At 35.1% G+C, this 18,523-nt stretch overlaps 2 protein-coding genes across 2 annotated transcripts in view; one reads left to right on the top strand and one right to left on the bottom strand.

Annotated features, from left to right (window-relative positions):
* LOC128011092 (cadherin-11) overlaps positions 1-10,637 on the top strand; it is a 64,907-nt gene extending 54,270 nt beyond the window's left edge. The window contains exons 8-14 of the mRNA XM_052593171.1: positions 585-721; positions 1,390-1,511; positions 2,431-2,548; positions 3,700-4,026; positions 5,443-5,647; positions 7,089-7,455; positions 7,915-10,637. Coding sequence (XP_052449131.1) covers positions 585-721; positions 1,390-1,511; positions 2,431-2,548; positions 3,700-4,026; positions 5,443-5,647; positions 7,089-7,455; positions 7,915-8,808 — 2,170 coding nt within the window. The 3' untranslated portion in view covers positions 8,809-10,637. The remainder of the gene's footprint in view (positions 1-584; positions 722-1,389; positions 1,512-2,430; positions 2,549-3,699; positions 4,027-5,442; positions 5,648-7,088; positions 7,456-7,914) is intronic.
* A 2,707-nt stretch (positions 10,638-13,344) lies between these two features.
* mdp1 (magnesium dependent phosphatase 1) lies at positions 13,345-18,306 on the bottom strand. Its single transcript, XM_052593187.1, has 6 exons — positions 18,145-18,306; positions 17,369-17,432; positions 17,138-17,245; positions 16,898-17,005; positions 15,005-15,090; positions 13,345-14,888 (listed from the first exon to the last, which is right to left on the bottom strand). Exons 1-6 carry the CDS (start codon positions 18,176-18,178, stop codon positions 14,806-14,808), a joined length of 483 nt encoding a protein of 160 aa, XP_052449147.1. The 5' UTR covers positions 18,179-18,306; the 3' UTR covers positions 13,345-14,805.
* Positions 18,307-18,523: the final 217 nt, after the last annotated feature.

Below are 18,523 nucleotides of genomic sequence, written 5' to 3'. Positions count from 1 at the left end.
GTCTTTATTATCACCTTTTATCAATTGAACACATCCCTGGTGGATAAAAATATTAATTTATTTAAAAAAACAAATACTGACCCATAACCTTTGAGCTGTAGTGTATATTGTTACAAAAGATTTCTATTTTGAATAAATGCTGTTCTTTTTAACTTTTTATTCCTTAAAGATTCCTGGAAAAAAAAATTTTACACGGGGTCCAAAAAAATTATTAAGCAGCACAACTGTTTTCAAGCAGCAAATCAGCATATACAAATGACTTCTAAAGGATCATGTGACACTGAAGACTGGAGTAATGATGCTGAAAATTCAGCTGCCCATCACAGAGATTACTTGATTTTGCATTAAAATATGACCAGGACATGGTCTTGACCGGTTTTACCCACACAGCACATACAGTTTTTACATTATTAGTTAAAAAACTCATATTGCATCATGTTTCTGTCTGCCAAGGGAAGCATGTGGGCTGTTTTCACTTAACCTGCTTCGTTTCACTTGCTCAACTGGCTTATTGATGCACTGGATCCTTTATACCTTCTAATATGTCTGCCCTCCTTCTTTTATTCCTGTCCATTTCTTCTCAGGTACTCAATTGATCCCGAGTCGGACCCCGAGGCACTGTTCCGTATCGCCTCTGACAGTGGCCTCATCACCACCAGCGTGGAATTGGATCGGGAACAGGAGCAATGGCATAACATTACCATCATCGCCACACAGAGAGGTACCAGAACTCCTCTGCACCGAGGCCGCTCTTAAAGGCATATCACATTAATTCTGAGCGCCTAACAATTTCACACAGGTAGCAGCGTGTAATCGGCCCACAGGAAGGCTATTACTTCTGTGGCTGCCGTAGACATGTAAGCTCATGGCAGAGACACACGCGGACAGAAGTGGAAGAGAAAAGGATAATACTGTAGAATGAAAAGTGGAATTGCTTTCGAATCCGGTTCACCCCAGCTCAAGGTCGCCTGTTTGTGCTTCCCGTTGGCCCTCGTAAAACACTATCTTGCATCCTCAGAAGTCACTCGGAGTCTTTAGTGGATTTGTTCAGCTTATATTCAGTAATTACTTTCATATTAGACACTCGCTCTGAGTGTGATAAGTGTGCTTCTGTTATGGCTTTATGTAATGTCATGAACATCAGATGACGTTCGGGCCACTTCTGCTCATGATGTAACGTTATGTCCCAAAAGAGCGTATGAAGAACAGTGAGGAGACAGATTGGAGTTAACTTCTGTTTCATGGTCAGAAAGACTTAGCTGACCTACTTGCGGCTTAAAAGCTTTTCATACCAAACTTTCTTTGCTACAGTATATATATATATATATATATATATATATATATATATATACTGTATGTCCCGTCATGCTGTTCTTTTCTGTTTCTTAGACAGCCCCAACCAAGTCACCAGGGTAGCGGTTGCCATAGAGACGCTGGACCTCAATGACAACGCCCCCGAGTTGGACCGACAATACAACCCGGCCGTGTGCGACTCCAGCGCAGCTGGACAGGTTGGTGATCTCTGACCCTATATAAGCCTGCAGAAGAAAGAGTCTGTGAATAATAAAGCATCGTCTGCTTTAAAAGATTATTGTGGCCATAAAGCATCCACAATGGAAGACAATCAGACAGAAATTATGTGCAATTTGTGTGGGAAAAATTAGATTCTAATAAAAAAAATCTAATACAAAAAAAAAATATATATATATATATAGTACACCTCTTGTGTATCTGTGTATATTATCAGTAATAATTATAATTTATTGCGCATTGGTTTGTTTGCTTAACAACACCCCACAGTAAAATTACTAATGCATGTCGGCTCTTGTCATATTGTCAAAGCAATTAAATAAAAGACGCCAGTGTTCAATAATAAACAATTCTTCTTGAATAAACAAATCTGAGAAGCTTATTTCTGATTGGTCAATAGCACAATCTGCAGTAAAGTAATATATTGCATAATTAATCGCTGCTCCAGGCAACTGATTTCCTACAATAGCTGTTGCATATTAAAATCATTTACTTTCACATCATGATTGCATGTCCATTGAATATTTATATGGCAAGTAGCCATATAATAAGTAGAATTATGTGCAGTCAACTGGACGTTTATGCTTAATAAATCCCTTCATCTATTTCTGATCTCCCTGTCAAGGGTTTATTTTTCAATAGTAATCAGCTGAACGATCATGATACTTTCTGCATTTCTGAGGGAAAAGTGACCCTGCATGCTACGCTTTGAATAGATTGGTTCAACAAAGGCATTTCAGAAGCAGATTTGTATAAGCGACTGATATTGAGGCAGTGCACAGTGAGTCAGCCCGAACATGACGTGTCGTGTTAGATTGCTAATCCTTTATCCATTCAACAGCAGAAAACAGTCTTATTTGCACAATTGACTGTATCAGTTTTTCTTGATTTGTGTTTCAGGTGGTGCAGGTGATTCGAGCAACGGATAAAGACCAAAGCAGCTCCAACTCTCCCATCCACTTCAGCATTCCCACAGAGTCCAGCAGCGCGCTCAACTTCTCCATCAGAGAGCGGGGAGGTGCGCTCGCTTCCCCTGTCATCCATCCGTCTTTCCTTCCTCATCAGTTTTCCTCATCTCCCTCCCGGTCTCTGTCCAGACATATATCCTCCTTCATTACGCTCATCCATTTATCTTTTTTGTCACATTCTACTCCGGTGAACACGGCGAACTCCCTTCTCTGTGCACCGGCAATCCGTTCTTTCATTTCGCTCATTTGTCCTCTTCGCCGCTTCAATCTGCTGATTTCTAATTTGCTTTAAGGAATGGCTCAACCCAAAATTAACATTTATTCATCATTCATGTCTGACTAAACCCGTATGCTGTTATTTTTGCAGTGGAACACAAAAAGAGAAATAAGAAAGTCTTGAGTAAAGAAGTTATCTCCATTATATATTATAGTGCAAAATAATTATAGTTTTGATATTATTTATTTCACAATTTTTTTATATAAATGTAAGCTTTATAAATGTTTGTAGGTGTGTATTATTATTGTGTGTACTGTATAAATGTTATAAAAAATATATTTATTCAATTATTAATTATAAATATTACATTTATATATGTATGATTATTATATTATGAAAAACATATCCATATTTATTATATGTATCATATTATTAATATGTATTATTATATTATATCTTATTATATTATTTATATTATAAATATAAGCTATATAAATATTTTATATATTATTATTGTGTGTATATATTTTATTTAAAAAAATGTTTATTAAGATTATAGATTTTTTATTATTGATTATTATATTATTGGGAACATGTACATTTTTATTACATATGTATTATATTATTAATTTATATTTGTTATATGAATGAAATATTCCTCACACTTGGAATAGAATAGAAAATAATAGAATATGTATACACACACACATACACACACACATATATATATATATATATATATATATATATATATATATATATATATATATATATATATATATATAAATTTCACATTTATACTTATTTAATAAGTCTGTATTTTCCTTAGCACAATGTGTTTCTCTCACCATAGAATATAATTACAGTTATTTATTTGTTTTGTAAGTGTTTTAAATAATTTTTGTTCCTTTTATAATTCTTTTTTTCTCGTAATGTGTCTCGTGACTGGTGCCTTTTTATGTTATTCATTTCTTTTGATTCCAGACCACACGGCGAGTCTGGTGCTCCTGTCGTCCCTGAAGGCTGTTCCTCGCTCCTCTTCTTTACCTACTCTAAAAATACCCATAATGCTCCGTGACGGTGCGTCAGACCTCAGCAGCACAGGAACGATTACCGTAACGGTGTGTCCGTGCCAAAATGGAGGCATGTGGGCGGAAGAACGAAAACAACAAACGGATGAGAATGATAAGGCGTCTGTGCCGGACTGGGAGAGACAGACTGCATGTTTGCCTTTACCGTCAAACTCCCCGCTGCTGGGCGTCAGCTCGGCCGCCATGCTGGCCATCCTGGCCTGTGCGTCCACTCTGCTGGGTCAGTTCTGCTTTTCAGTCCGTTTCGTCAGGTTTTGTGATTGCTGCTCGCCCTTCGCTCCGCCTCTATACCTGGCTGGTTTAATGATGTGTTGTTGCTACATCTGTCCATCACTCCCTGTCTTCATCCGCCATTGCCTTCTGGCGTGTCTTCAAATTGCAGCTTTTCTTCCATTAAATATGTGTTTTTTTGGGGTTATTCAAACTTTCCACCAACCTGCCTCGTTGTTTCTCCTCTGTTTGTCAGTTGGGTTTGCTAATGAACGTGTTTGGGTTTCACTAAGTCACTCATAATAAAAACCATTTGATGAGTGCTGAGGGCATCGTATGGCATTTCCAGATTGCGGAACAAGCCTCCCTCAAGGTTCCCCAAATGACATTGAACACTCAAACTTTACTAAAAAAGCCAGTGAGAGGTGGAAAAGGCATTTTCTACAAATACACTTTGGGGTCTTACAGTGTAGCCATGTGGCAAGATAATTTCCCTCACTGTTTCACCTGCAACATAATGCATTAGACATAAAAGGGAAGTCTTTTAAGTAATGAATGAATGTTTTAAAGCCATTTTGAAGTCAGCCATCATGGGCGTCTGCTAAAGTCCTCCACAAACTTATTTTCTACATCTTAAATTAGTTGTTGTTAACTGGTTAACTTTTATCTAACTTGGCTTTACAGAAAATTATGAAGTTTTGGCAACTCTGTATCATAATGGAAAAATTGCCTGAAATCGGAAGTGCACTAATGTGTTTTCTCACTGGGAATTTTATAGAAATTTGCAATAGTTATATTATTGGATATATATATTATTACAGTTTTGGAAGTGTTTACAGTGATATAATTGCATTTCTGCAAAAATAACGCAATTATCATTTGCAATTTGTTTTTGTTTTGTTTTCAGGCAAAAATGAAAAAGTGAGGGGGAAAAAGCTTTTAGGAAGAAACAATAATGAGAAACAATAATGATTCACTATATTTTAGTTTTTAATTTATACAAATAAATATAATTTAGTTAAAAGAGTTTCTGAGTCATTTTGAAACATTTTTAAGAAACTAGTTTTTAAGAAACATTTTCCATTGCAGTAAAGTGTTAACATGCTAGACAGCAATATTTCCTTTCAGTATTTTTATGTATTTTATGTATAAAAATTGAAAGAGATGTTCCAAGTGCACACATTTTCATAGAGAAAACCAATGAACTGCTATCTAATATAAAGTCAGTCTAGCAAGAGAAATAGATAGTTATATACACATCAGCGTAACAGCCAAAAGTTGACTTTTAACATCTTCTCAAGGTTAGGCACCTCTTTTCACTTATTGTTAAATGGAAATCAAGAAACTATCCATTTTGCACCCTATTCATGAAAAGTGGCATTAACTTCCTGTCATTTTCTCTCACTTTTTTTTTTTTGTTCGATAGTGGTGGCGGCGCTCTCGCTATCATTGCGAAGGCAGAAACGGGACACTCAGTCTCCTGTGGAGGATGATGAGATCAGGGAGAACATCATCACGTATGATGATGAAGGAGGCGGTGAGGCAGACACGGCCGCTTTCGATATCGCTACCCTGAAGAGCGCCCCTCCGAGCATGCGCAGGGCACAGCGGCTTCAGGACAGCAAGAATATGTGAGTGTGTTTGCGTGTGTGTGTGTGTGTGTTTACAATGACTTTGATGTTCACATAAATAGACATCTCATTTCATCATTTGAATCTCCCAGATTTATTGCTGGCACTATCTGATCTTTTAAATCACATGTCATTTCTTGACATTTGGCTTAGAAAATGCCATTTTATATTAAAAGCCCATGTGAATAATTCAGCTTGAATATAAGCTGACATTCACCACAAACATACTGGTGTATCTTCATCTCGAATCTCGGGTTACTCTGAATACGTTCAGTCACTCTAAATGATGTTAAATGTATATCTGATTAATGAGGGCTCTGTACTCAGGAGTGTGTGTGGTTTAATGAGCCTTCACAATGCAAATCTGACAGCTGTTGCAGTGCAAAGTTCATCTAGTGAATATTTATGCCGTTCAAACCCACTCTGTGTTCTAGTCCTCTATCCATCATATTCCCGTTTGATGTCATTGTAATACTCCTGGGCAGGTTGGTAAAATACTTCACAAGCAACTATTTTTAAAGACACAAATGACATCGTTGCATTGGGAGTTTCCACTGGGACTACAACAAATCTTTTAATCAAACAACTTTTTTGGTAACTTAGAAATATCTGGTTTACGTGCAAAAGTTGCAAGGAATGTGATTTTCTTTTAAAAGCCCAATGAAATGCTTGGATCTGCACAGTTTTCCCAAATATGGTGATGTATTTAATAATTAAACAGAAGTTTTTTTGCAATGTTTATGTAATTGATTACTATCTTAAGGGCATAACTATGGGAGCTAATTTCTTGCCACAAAAAAAAAAAAAAAGTGCTGTAAATAATAATTGACATTTTTGAAAAAAAAAAATGAATTATGAGATTAACGCTACATTGTGAGAAACTAAAACAATTTGAGATTAAAAAATGTGAAAATTTTGACAAAAAATTATTTATGTCATGTTAAACATGAGACACTAACATAATTCATGGCATGCTTAAGAAGTAATTGAGGAAAAATATGAAATTATGAGATACTAATTTTGAGATAAACGATACACAATTATCAAGATATTAGAGATACAAATTCATAATTATGAGATATCAATTTCCACACACAAAAAATTGTAAAGATATTTTTATAGCATTGATAATTGTAAATGTTTCTTAAGCACCAAATAAGTGTAAAGCAATAATTATGAGATAAAAGTGAAAATTGATGAAGTCAAAAATATGAGACACTAATTCAATTTTTTTGCAATTACGAGACACTAAGTCAAAATGTGTTATTTATTTATTTATTTTTATATAATTTTTACATTTTATGTCACATTTTTGACTTATGTTATAATCATAATTATTATTTTTTTCACATGTAGCTGAAATAGGTTGCTATACTATCTATATTAACCAATAAACTAATTCATACATTTTAGATGTCTAATTTCTATTTTATTATAACAGGTATTCTCAGGATAACTTGGACAGCATCAGAACCTTCAGTTGGAGTCAGAGTTTGGGTTTGGACCCACGCCGTCCTGTCTCTGCACCCCTCTATGGACGGTACTGCTACAGCATCCAGACCCTTCCAGCTTCAAGAAACAGACTCGGCCCATTCAACTCCAGGCTTGATCTCGCCAAACTGGCGTATGTTCTTCCTGGCAGCCAAGGCCAGGCCGGTGGCCCTTTAGAATCCGGTTCTGTATTTATTGACAAGAGCAGAGATGGATCAGAACATAAAAGAGCAGATGGATCCACCGACAGCATTCCAAAAGAGAGCGAGACAGGAAGTGAGGTCATCTCTGAAAGCCACACACTAAGCCAGGATCAGGTATCCTTCCTGTCACAGACTATTTATCACATTACAGTCATCTAGAATGCAACAGATGGGTTCTGGGAGTGAAAATCCCATTTACTGTGAAAACAAAGAAAATCTTTGCTCTCTTGTCATCTGATTTTTAAATCTTCATGTTAAGTTAAAATATTTATATCGTTATACATTGTCTATTGAGGATGCATTAAACTGATCAGTAATACAGTAAAGACATTTATAATGTTAAAAAAGATTTCTATTTCTATCACATAAATGCTATATATATATATATATATATATATATATATATATATATATATTCTATTTTTCAGATAATCCTGAAAAAAATGACAGTGTAAACGTCACTAAATGTAATATTAAAATATTAGACAGTACCACTGTTTTCAATATTGAAAATAATAAGAAATGTTTCTATTGAGCTATTAAATGGCCTGATCATGTTTTTTTCTCTCTCAGTCTGTGAATTCGGACCAGGTTCTGTTCGTGAAGGGCTCCAGCCAGAGCGGTTCCTGTTCAGAGTCCTCCAGCACTTCTGTGAGCCATAAACCCGAGGCGTCTCCTCACTGCTTGACCACACGAGCCTCTATTTCCACCATCACCACAGACGACTCAAACCCTGGCTCGGCTTTGGACAAGAACGGGGACGCTCCACTCATCAGCACCAGCCAGAGCTCAACCAGCCTGGGCACTACGGAGATGCCGTTCAGAACGATGGAAGGTACTTTACTGAGAGGCGGCCGAGGGATACCTTTGACCGGGACGACACTTCTTTACCCTGAGACTGCTGGACTAATGGGCTTGTATGGGGTGGGCGGACAGAACTATGTACCACACCTAGTGATGCCCCTCCCTGGAGGGGCGGGACTTCATGAAAGAGGTTGGGGCTTGGGGAATGGAAAGGTTGGCCAAGCAAACTCTGAAAAGGCAGGCGCCGATTCACTGACAAACCGTATGGGTGATTTCCTGCAGCACCGTCTAGCCCTGGTGACCTTTGACCCCATGCAGCCACCATACGACTCGCTGCAGACGTACGGATTGGAGGGTGGCGGCTCACAGGCCACGTCTCTCAGCTCGCTCGAAAGTGAGGCCGAAAAAGATACAGAGGGACAGAAACACAGATTTGAGGAGTGGGGACCCAAGTTTGACAGGTTGCTTGATATTTTCAGGGAGCGAGCGAAAGAAAAAGAGGATAATGAAAAACACCAGGGTGAGTGTTTAAAAGAAGAACATCTGGTAGAGGAAATGAACAAGACCGAAGACGAGAGTGAGACAGAAATGAGAAAAGAGGATTTGAACAAGACACTGCAGGCCAAGAAGGAAAACACAGAAGAACTGGAAGCAATGCACTAAAAAGGAAATGGGAGCAATGAGGGAGGATGTGATGTCACATCGTGAGCTTTCAAAAGCAATAAGTGCTGAAAGGAGCCAATGAGCACAATCTGGAAAAAGAGAATTTTATATGGACCTGCCAAAAACCAGTATGTCAGTGTTTGAGAGGAGCAGAGAGTCTTATGTAAGTCACTCGTGTTCAGTTGACATCCAGCCACACACAGTGCTTACGCTGTAAAATACAAACATCATCTTTATCTAAATCTTTGAATTCTTAGATTTTCAATGTTGTCTCAGACTTTTATACCCAGGATTAACATGGTGATCAGAGCAAGAGTTTTTATTGTCTCAGAAATGTGAAAAAGATGACAGACATGGCTTTTTTACAATCTGCTTGATGGATTTAATCAACAGTACTATCTGATTATTTATCAAATATCAGATTCACCACTGAAATTTTAGTATAATTTATATAATGTTAATTTAATTTAAATAAATAAATATACATTTTATTTTATATTTTATTTTTATGCTTTAAGCTTTAATGTGATTTTAGTTACATTTTTATTCATTTAGTTTTAAAAAATTTCAGATTTTATTTGTGATTACATATATCACAAATAAAATACAAAATAAAAGTTTGTTTACATAATGTGTACTGTATATATTTATATGTATATATAAACACACACACACATATGTATATATTTAAGAAATATATGTAATATTTACATTTATAAATCACACACACACACACACACACACACACACACACACACACACACACACACACACACACACACATATATATATATATATATATATATATATATATATACACACACATGCATTTATATACGTATAAATAATTACATTTATTTCTATTTCAGATTTAGTTTTTGTAATAGTACCTAAACCTAAACATATTCACTTCAGTTATTTTATTTTTTTCTTTTCATTATCCATCAGTGTTTTTACAATGCAGTAAATGACAGAAAATGTCTCCGTTTACACAACCTGTAATATATAAGTGGTGATTTGACTTGATGACTTTGGGCCCATCCTGTTTCGCACACACATATTAGCAGCACATGTCTTAGTCGTCTCTTTCATCGTTCTCCCGTTACACTTAAGTTAATAATTCACATTGCCATGACGAGCCAAAGTTATGAAACATCTCATTTCTGAAATATTGATTTCAGCCCTTAGGAGCACCATTGTTTGAAAAATAGGTCTCATGAAATATGTACAATCGCTGACAAATTCATATTGACGTTTTTGTATTAATAAGGCAACGCTCTCTTGCACGGATTTTGACAGCGAGGAAGCTAAACTGTTTAAAACGGTTCGATAAAAGGCTGTTTTTTACTAGGTCACTGCAACCACACACACATCGATGAATAAAGATGATTTGCGCATGGCTTACTTCTGTCTGTTTTTAGACCGGTTTTCCTCTCTTCACTAGTCAGGATGCTTAGCCTGGTTTGGACCTCCTGAACCACTTCACGTCTTCAACCCTTTTTGTTCTTATGGAAGAACTATGCAACTGAAACTTTGAGACAGTGAACTTCTGAACTGAATGTTATCCTGTTTCATAAAGGTTTTTTTTTTTTTTTTGTCCTCTATATGGTGTTTGCATTCTCATGTACAGATGTAAATATCATTGGAGAACTGACAAGCCTTTTGGACCAGAGAATTGACTGTACGTAAATCTGAATCTGTTTATGTATATGTTGAGTTCAGTCCTACTGTAAAACCACAGCTGGAAGATCCTGAGAATTGCCAATGTGTTGTACGTTCTCTTGTCAAACAGGCCGTCATCTGATGTTCAATAAATGGTGTACAGTGAACTTTGGTAAATGTGGATTCACAGATCTGTGTACATATGACTGACTTTCTTCAGTAAAGCACATATGAAATATTCTCTTTTCTATTAAATGGAAGTTTGCAGTGATCTGTCGAGCTCTCAATAGGAGTAAATGCACCATATGTGACCCTGGACCACAGAACCAGGCATAAGGGGGAGGTTTCCGAAATTGAGATTTTTAGATCATCTGAAAGCTGAATAAATCAGCTTCCCATTGATGCATGTTAGGATTGGACAATATTTGGAAGAGATATAACAATTTGAAAATCTGGAATCTGAGGGTGCAAACATTTTTTTTTAATATTGAGAAAATCTCCTTTAAAGTCGACCAATTTAAGTTCTAAGCAAAGCATCAATCATTTTGACCCATACAATGTATTTTTAGCTATCACTACAAATATACCTGTGCTACTTGACTGGTTTTGAAAAAAAAAAAGATTTTTGTGAAAAGGTTTTGAAAAAAAAAATGTCTTCTGAAAAAACTGAAATGATTGATGTGTGATGAAGAGACTGAAATGTAAGTCATTATTTACTGAAAATGTCTGAAATATCATTCATGCGTGTGCATATATTTGCACAAATCTTTTTTTTTTTAATCATTAGATTTTTGTTACTTGAAACAATGTGAACTGAAATAAAATTCAGCTGAAACACAGTATTTTCAGATGAATGGCAATGCAACATTTATTATTTTTTATATTAGTATAACTTGATGTACTAAAATAACTGCAACTGATATAAAAAAAAAAAGATAGACAAATTAAAATAATAATAATAATAATAAAATTACAAAATAATTAAAATGTAAACAAAATATAGAAATAAAAATAAAAGGTGTCCGGTTTGGGGGGAACAAAGATTTGATTACTGCAAAACCCCTGTTTTGTGGGATGGATGCTGGGAACTGTGTGATTCACCTAGAAAAGATAATAGTTAAATTATGAATAACAACTGTTGACAAAAACAATTCTATTTCAGTCATCAGTAACATGTCCTGTGGCTCCATAGGTGTGCACATTAATTTGAATGAGTTCTAGTTTGCTTAAAGAAATCTTTCAGGTTCAATGTGACATGCTGTCGATTGTAGAAAACTGATTCACTTAAACTGGAAGGCTACATTTAGGCTATATATATATATATATATATATATATATATATGGTATGTATAATTATTATTACTTTTTTTTAATTAAATTCTTGTTTTAAAAAGTAAATCTCTAAAGTCCCTGCGCATGTTGAATAATAATAATAATAATAATAAAATCCTGTGTAAAATGTGTTGCCAACTCTTTAGAGCATCAAGTACAAATCCATTAAAATTAATACCTATACTCAAAAACAATTAATATAATGGCTCATATCAAACACGTTTTTAAATGTTCATCATTTCTTTAGCGTTTCACTGAAAGCTTTAAATATATGATGTGTGTTGGCACCAGTGCTTAATTATAATCCACTGCATCAATTTTTTATCCGGCGTAAATTATTTAAATTATTTTAAGATCTACAGCACACAACGGGCACGCCACAAACTACATAAAACGTTAGCATCTCGAGCTGACACGAAACCGCTGTGATGTTCAGAAGGAGAATGCGCTGTTATTGCACTGTCACTTTGCTTTTTACGGGAGACGCCAGCGAGACCGAGAAGAAGAAAGCGAGGTAGAAGCGCGCTATAGGCTTTAGACCTCAGGATGAGAGATCCAGATCAAGTGCAATCTTTCCGTCTGTCTCTTGAACTGTGTGATGTGCGCAGCACTTTCTGCTTTTATCTAAACAGGTTGTCATCGAGACAGAATCACTTATTCAGAAGAAAGCCGGGATCTAGAAGGCAAAGGCAAGCCGTTATTAATACCCTGAGCTGGAATAGTATTACATTAGAAGTAAAAGGAGGCCAGCGGGCTTTTAGGCCTTTAAGATGCTGCCCGCTAACGCTAAATTATTCAGCAAAACATACAAACCACCACAGATAAAATGTTTTTTTTAGAAGATTTAAGTAACTACACCTTCAAGACAGCGTCGTCTGCTATATGTAATTCACATTTTATGGCGCTTAAGGCAGAGCGTGATGGCTGCCTGGTCCCTGTAGCCGTTAGCAATCTCTTATTTAACGCGGGAAAATGTAGCTGTGATAATAGCATGAGTTATGAGGATTATGAGAGATCCTGCTGTCACCTGCTCTGAGATTATGTCCTCTGGCTGTTTGTGTGCTCGCTGGAGAAATGAAACCTTCATGAAGGACTTTAATTAACATTTGTTTTCTCCCAGACTACCTCAAGACCACTGTGAGGAGGATAGCATTATAATGGGCTAATTCCTCAGAAGAGCGGCGCTCGTAAAAAATAAAACTTTTGTAGGATCAGTATACTGATATACTGTTAGTTTTTAAAATATTTTTTTTTTTTTTTTTTTTTTGTAGGGCTGTCAAACGATTAGTAATGAAATATGAGTGTGTACTGTATGTATTATGTACTATATATAAATACATACACATGCAGGTATATAAGAAAATGTTGTTTGTAGATGAAATATATTTATATGTACTATAAAATATACAAATATAATAAAAAAAAAATTTTCAAAACATGCTGGATGTGAGTGTGTGTGTGTGTATATATATACATTATATATATATATATATATATATATATATATATATATATATATATATAATAAACAGTACACACATATGTAAACAAATATTTTTATTTAGGATGCGATTAATCATTTGACTACCAGTTTTTTGTAATATCTTGTTTTCATTTTTACAAATTTTGTTGTGCTTTCAGTTTTTAATTAGGCTACCTTTTAAGTAGTATTTAGTTTTAGTTTACTTAAACTATACTTAAACCAAATAAGAAATCTTACTCTGAAATAATAGCTGAAATAAAATGAAAGCATGTATGTGTATATATATATATATATATATTTTTTTTTTTTCCCAAGAAATTATTTGAAAAATGGTTTTAGTGAATGATATAGAACATTATGGTTAATTAATTAATTTATTATTATTATTTTAATCTAGGAGGATTAATAGCCTACATTTAAAAATGTTTTTTAAAAAGTTATTTATCCTCGCTGAAGATTCAATATAAAACCCACCCAATTGCTACTCAAAACTAGCTCAATTATGTTAAAATTGCATTAAAAACATGTAAAAATACGTTTATTTTTTTCCTGCTGGGGTTCCCCTGGTAAAATTTGCATTTAAGGGGCTAAATATCACTAAATATAAATATTGGTGTTGCTTCAACCTGCAGACATTTTTTTTTTTTTTTTTGAGGATACTCAAATACTTGAGGATTCTTTGATTAAAAAATCATAAGAACTGAATTTATCTGAAATGTCTTATTGACACGTATGATCAATTTAATGATTTCTTGCTGAATAAAAGTATTAATTTCTTTTAAAAAATAAAATAAAATTACTAACCCCAAACTTTGGTATAAATGGGCAAATATTTCAGTACTCTAAAAAATAAAATAATTAAACAAGTACAGCATGACAAAACTATTTTAATATACTACAGTATATTTAAAGCTATCAATTAAAACTACAATCTTTACTTTTATATAAAAAATATTATTTGTGTGTGGAGGAATACATTAAATTAGTGAGACAAATAAGAGAGTAAATTACATTTTAAATACAGACCAAAAAATATGGAACACACGTGTTTTTTAAATGTAATAAATATAAATCTATTTTTCCATTGAAAAATCTGTCACGCATAGTAACAATTAAAATACTGACCTTTTTGTTTTACAATTTTTTAGTTCCATTTTTGGAGCAAAGGAGCATTTCTTTGGAAGATTAGGTGTATCACTTAAATAAAGGAACAAATTATAATTTCACACATTGAAAAATAAAATATAAATAAATTGCATCTCAAATTACCAAAAGAAAAAAAAAAGCTTCATTTAATGTTTTAAAATGGAGCTAAATAATAGACTATTTAAATGTTAAATCAGAATTATAAGTATTCACCAATTGCTTTTGTCAGTTAAGTTAAAAACGGTTGATTAGACAGAAATAATCACTAAACATAACCCTCCTAGTCTTCTATACAGTACATCTCAGTTTTTTTTGCACAGCAAATGGGTTCTTCTTCATTTGCAGCAGCTGCATCTCCACAGGACCAGACGCCTTCACTGCTTCTTGCTGAACTCCTCAAGTGATTTCTTGACTAGATCCCAGGTGATGGCATTACGAACCATCACACAGTGAACACCTAAAAGAGCGGGAAACAGCAACTGATTCAACCGGATATCTCCAACTTTCACCACACAGTTCCAGATCTCTGAAGCAGCTATAAAGGTTTGCTGAGGAGAGTAAGCAGAGACTTACCCAGTCTGCCAACCTCCAAGATGTTCCTATCCTCGTCATCAAAGAACATCATGTCAGAAAACTGGACGCGACTGTCAGCTTTCAGCCTGGAGACAGAACAACAGTCAGACGGTCTGAGGTACTGGAGACACACACATGTGTGAGCGAGAATGCCACATGCAAGAGAGATGCATGCACTATTATGCCACTTTGATTTAGAACAGAACTAAATTGTGTTTTTGAAAGGTTTTTATACTCTCCATGGCTACATTTATTAGATTAAAAATACAGTGATATTGTGGAATATTATTACAATTTAAAATAACTGACTTCTATTTGAATATATGTTAAACTATAATTAATTCCTGTTATGTGAAGCTGAATTATTTCATCATTACTCCAGGCTTCAGTGTCAAATGATCCCTAAATCATTCTAATCATTCTAACATGCTGATATTCTGCTTAACAAACATTTATTATTATTATCAACAATTTAGCTGCTTAAAGGGGGGGTGAAATGCTATTTCATGCATACTGAGTTTTTTTACACTGTTAAAGAGTTGGATTCCCATGCTAAACATGGACAAAGTTTCAAAAATTAAGTTGTATGTTTGAAGGAGTATTTCTGTTCCAAAAATACTCCTTCCGGTTTGTCACAAGTTTCGGAAAGTTTTTTTCGAGTATGGCTCTGTGTGACGTTAGATGGAGCGGAATTTCCTTATATGGGTCCCAAGGGCACTTCTGCCGGAAGAGCGCGCGCTCCCGTATAGCACAGCACTGAGAGCACAACAGACTTCACTGATCAGAGCGAGAGCGTCGCGAAATGTCACAAAAGAAGTGTGTTTTTGGTTGCGAGGTCAAGACAACCCTGCACAGATTACCAAAAAAAAAACATTAAGGGACCAGTGGACAGAGTTTATTTTTACAGAGCATCGACGGAGTTGAGCAAGTGTTCTTGTTTGTTCCCTGCATTTTGAAGATGCTTGTTTTACAAACAAGGCCCAGTTTGATGCCGGATTTGCGTATCGTTTATTTCTTAAGGATAATGCAATCCCAAAGAAAAATGGTCACGATCGTGTGTTGGAACCGCAGGCGGTGAGTAAAACTGCTTCAAATATCTCTGTGTTGTTAACTTAGCTATCGGCGCGTAAGTACATCAAGTAAACCTCTTGTACACTGTACATACCACATAGAGACGTCCTGCTGTAGTCATTGCTGCTGCTGCTCTCGTTCAGTTTCAGCCTCCGGATCTGATTCTGGATCATAAATAAACGGCTGAATCTGACTGTTAGCCATGGTTTGATTTGGATGATGTTTTTTTTTTCCTCACAGTAATGTCACAACTTCCAAATGCTCTCAACGCAAAAGCCTACTCGCGCTTGTGATTCTTTAGCTCCGCCCACACGTCACGCCTCCAGACGCTCGTGTTTTTCCAAAAAAATCGGCACAGACTGTTTTTCTCTTATAAATATAATAAAACTAAAGACTTTTTGGAGTTATGAAGGATGCAGTACTACTCTATAGGTACTCAAGATTAACAGGATACTGAGTGAAAACGAGCATTTCACCCCCCACCCTTTAATATTTTTATGGAAACTATGCTGATTGTTTGTTCAGGATTTATTGATGAATAGAAAGTTCTATTAAATGTTTGAAACAAATCGTCTGTAACATTATTAATGTCTTTACTGTCACTTTTGATCAACTTAACTCTTAAAGTGTCCTTGTAGAATTAACAATATAATTTATTTTGTTTAAATCTTGTGCAAAAACTGCGGGAGTGTGTTCACTGTGTATGTGTGCACTTGGATGGGTTAAATGCAGAGCACAAATTCCAAAAATGGGTCACTATACTTGGCCACATGTCACTAAACTTTACTGATTACCAGTCAAATTCAAAAGTCCTTTCTGTACCTTTTAAAGTGAGTGACCTTTGAACCGGGATAGATCTCCTTGAAGGAAATGTATTGGTCAAGTTTATAGAGTGACAGCAGCTGATTGGCTCCCTCCGTCTCACTGGTTCTATGAGAAACAGAAAAAGATTACAGCTTTGAGAGAGATATATATATATATATAAGTGATTTGTGTGTGTGTGTGTGTGTGTGTGTGTGTGTGTGTGTGTGTGTGTGTTCATTCAATCATTTGCAATTTTACCGTGATGCAATGCCTATCTTGAACCCCTGACTATGCAATGAGCTCAAAATCTTTTCAGTATCATGATAAATGGGAACCTTGGCAAATCTTGAATCCCGCACCATGCCGCTGGAGAAACAGGAGACAAGTCAGCGTGTGCCAGCAGAAAAGCAAAAACTTCAGGATAAACAACTCTGAAGTATGTTAATTGAGAACAAACAATGAATTAATGCTATAGCTGATGAAGCAAACCTGTCATCAATGTGAAAAGGTGGATCAACATGGGTGTCGACCCAGAACGGCCACAGGGTGTAATCTGTTTAAATCCAAGACAGAAAAAAAAAATATATAATAGTAATTTCTATATATAAAAGGTGTCACTATATACACCAGTATACTGTTATTGTGTTATTTTAGGGGTGTCACTATATTTCAGTGTGTGCCATAATCATTATATTTAAACATAAATAAACGTATATTAACATGACACATAAATAATCCAGTGCCAGTAACCAGAGATGGTTTCGTTATTGGGAGATATCAATGCTTCTACCACTGGAGAAGACAGCTTAATAACCAATCACATTACAGCCTTTACAATATTTACATTTATGTCAAAGGTGTTCAACAGTCAGTTAGTGAATACCATAAATGAATACTATGAAATAATATAATTTCTGCCTCATTCTGTGATGAGAAGTCACATTAGTTCACAAAAGGAAATGACTTCAAACCGGTTGCAATTAAGTGCAATTCTTCCTTTTTTATGAAATAGTGTGGGTGGGGGAACATAAACGAACAGATTAAGTATACATTATATATTACTCACACACGCAAAATATATTTTGCATAGTTACTAGTTATTATTATTGCAGTATCAGAAATCAACGTCACTAAGCACATTCTGTGGTTTGTACAGCATGAAACTATATGAGGAAGAGTTTTTTATGTTCCCATTCTTCAGGTTTCAGGTTTATAAATCCATACCGCTATTCTAAAGTACAACCTTAAAAAGCGTGAAAACTTACCTAGGTCGAAGACTATTAATTTTGGCTTAGACATATTTGATTAGCGACAGACAAGGAGGAAAACAAGACTATTCAAATCAATCAGACAGAACGCTTTCGTTTACTTGAGAATAGTGCTTTACCGGTAATGCGGAAGTAGCGTCATGACGTCAGCAATGCATACGAGGTTAAGTAGCTTTGAGGTTTGCAACCAACGCTGAAGAACAAGAATACCAACAATACTAATAATTAGATAGAAAATATGCCAAATATATATTTTATGATAAAAGGTTCATACTATTTTGTGATTATATTACCAAGCAGAAAAAAAATATAATATATGTATGTGCATACAGATACACATACAGTTCTATTTGAATCGATCTTTCAATATAAATAG

This window comes from Carassius gibelio, chromosome B23 (genome assembly GCF_023724105.1).
Source record: "Carassius gibelio isolate Cgi1373 ecotype wild population from Czech Republic chromosome B23, carGib1.2-hapl.c, whole genome shotgun sequence".
NCBI classification, from domain to species: domain Eukaryota; kingdom Metazoa; phylum Chordata; class Actinopteri; order Cypriniformes; family Cyprinidae; genus Carassius; species Carassius gibelio.
Note: the sequence above shows the minus strand (reverse complement) of the source record. Positions and strands in the feature narration are given on the sequence as shown.

Coding starts and splice junctions, on each gene's coding strand:
- mdp1 (XM_052593187.1), bottom strand. CDS start 18,178: ATGTCTAAGCCAAAATTAATAGTCTTCGACCTAG. Junction 17,246..17,368: donor CCTTTTCACATTGATGACAG/GTTTGCTTCATC, acceptor CTGTTTCTCCAG/CGGCATGGTGCGGGATTCAA. Junction 15,091..16,897: donor AAGGTCACTCACTTTAAAAG/GTACAGAAAGGA, acceptor TTCTGTCTCCAG/GCTGAAAGCTGACAGTCGCG.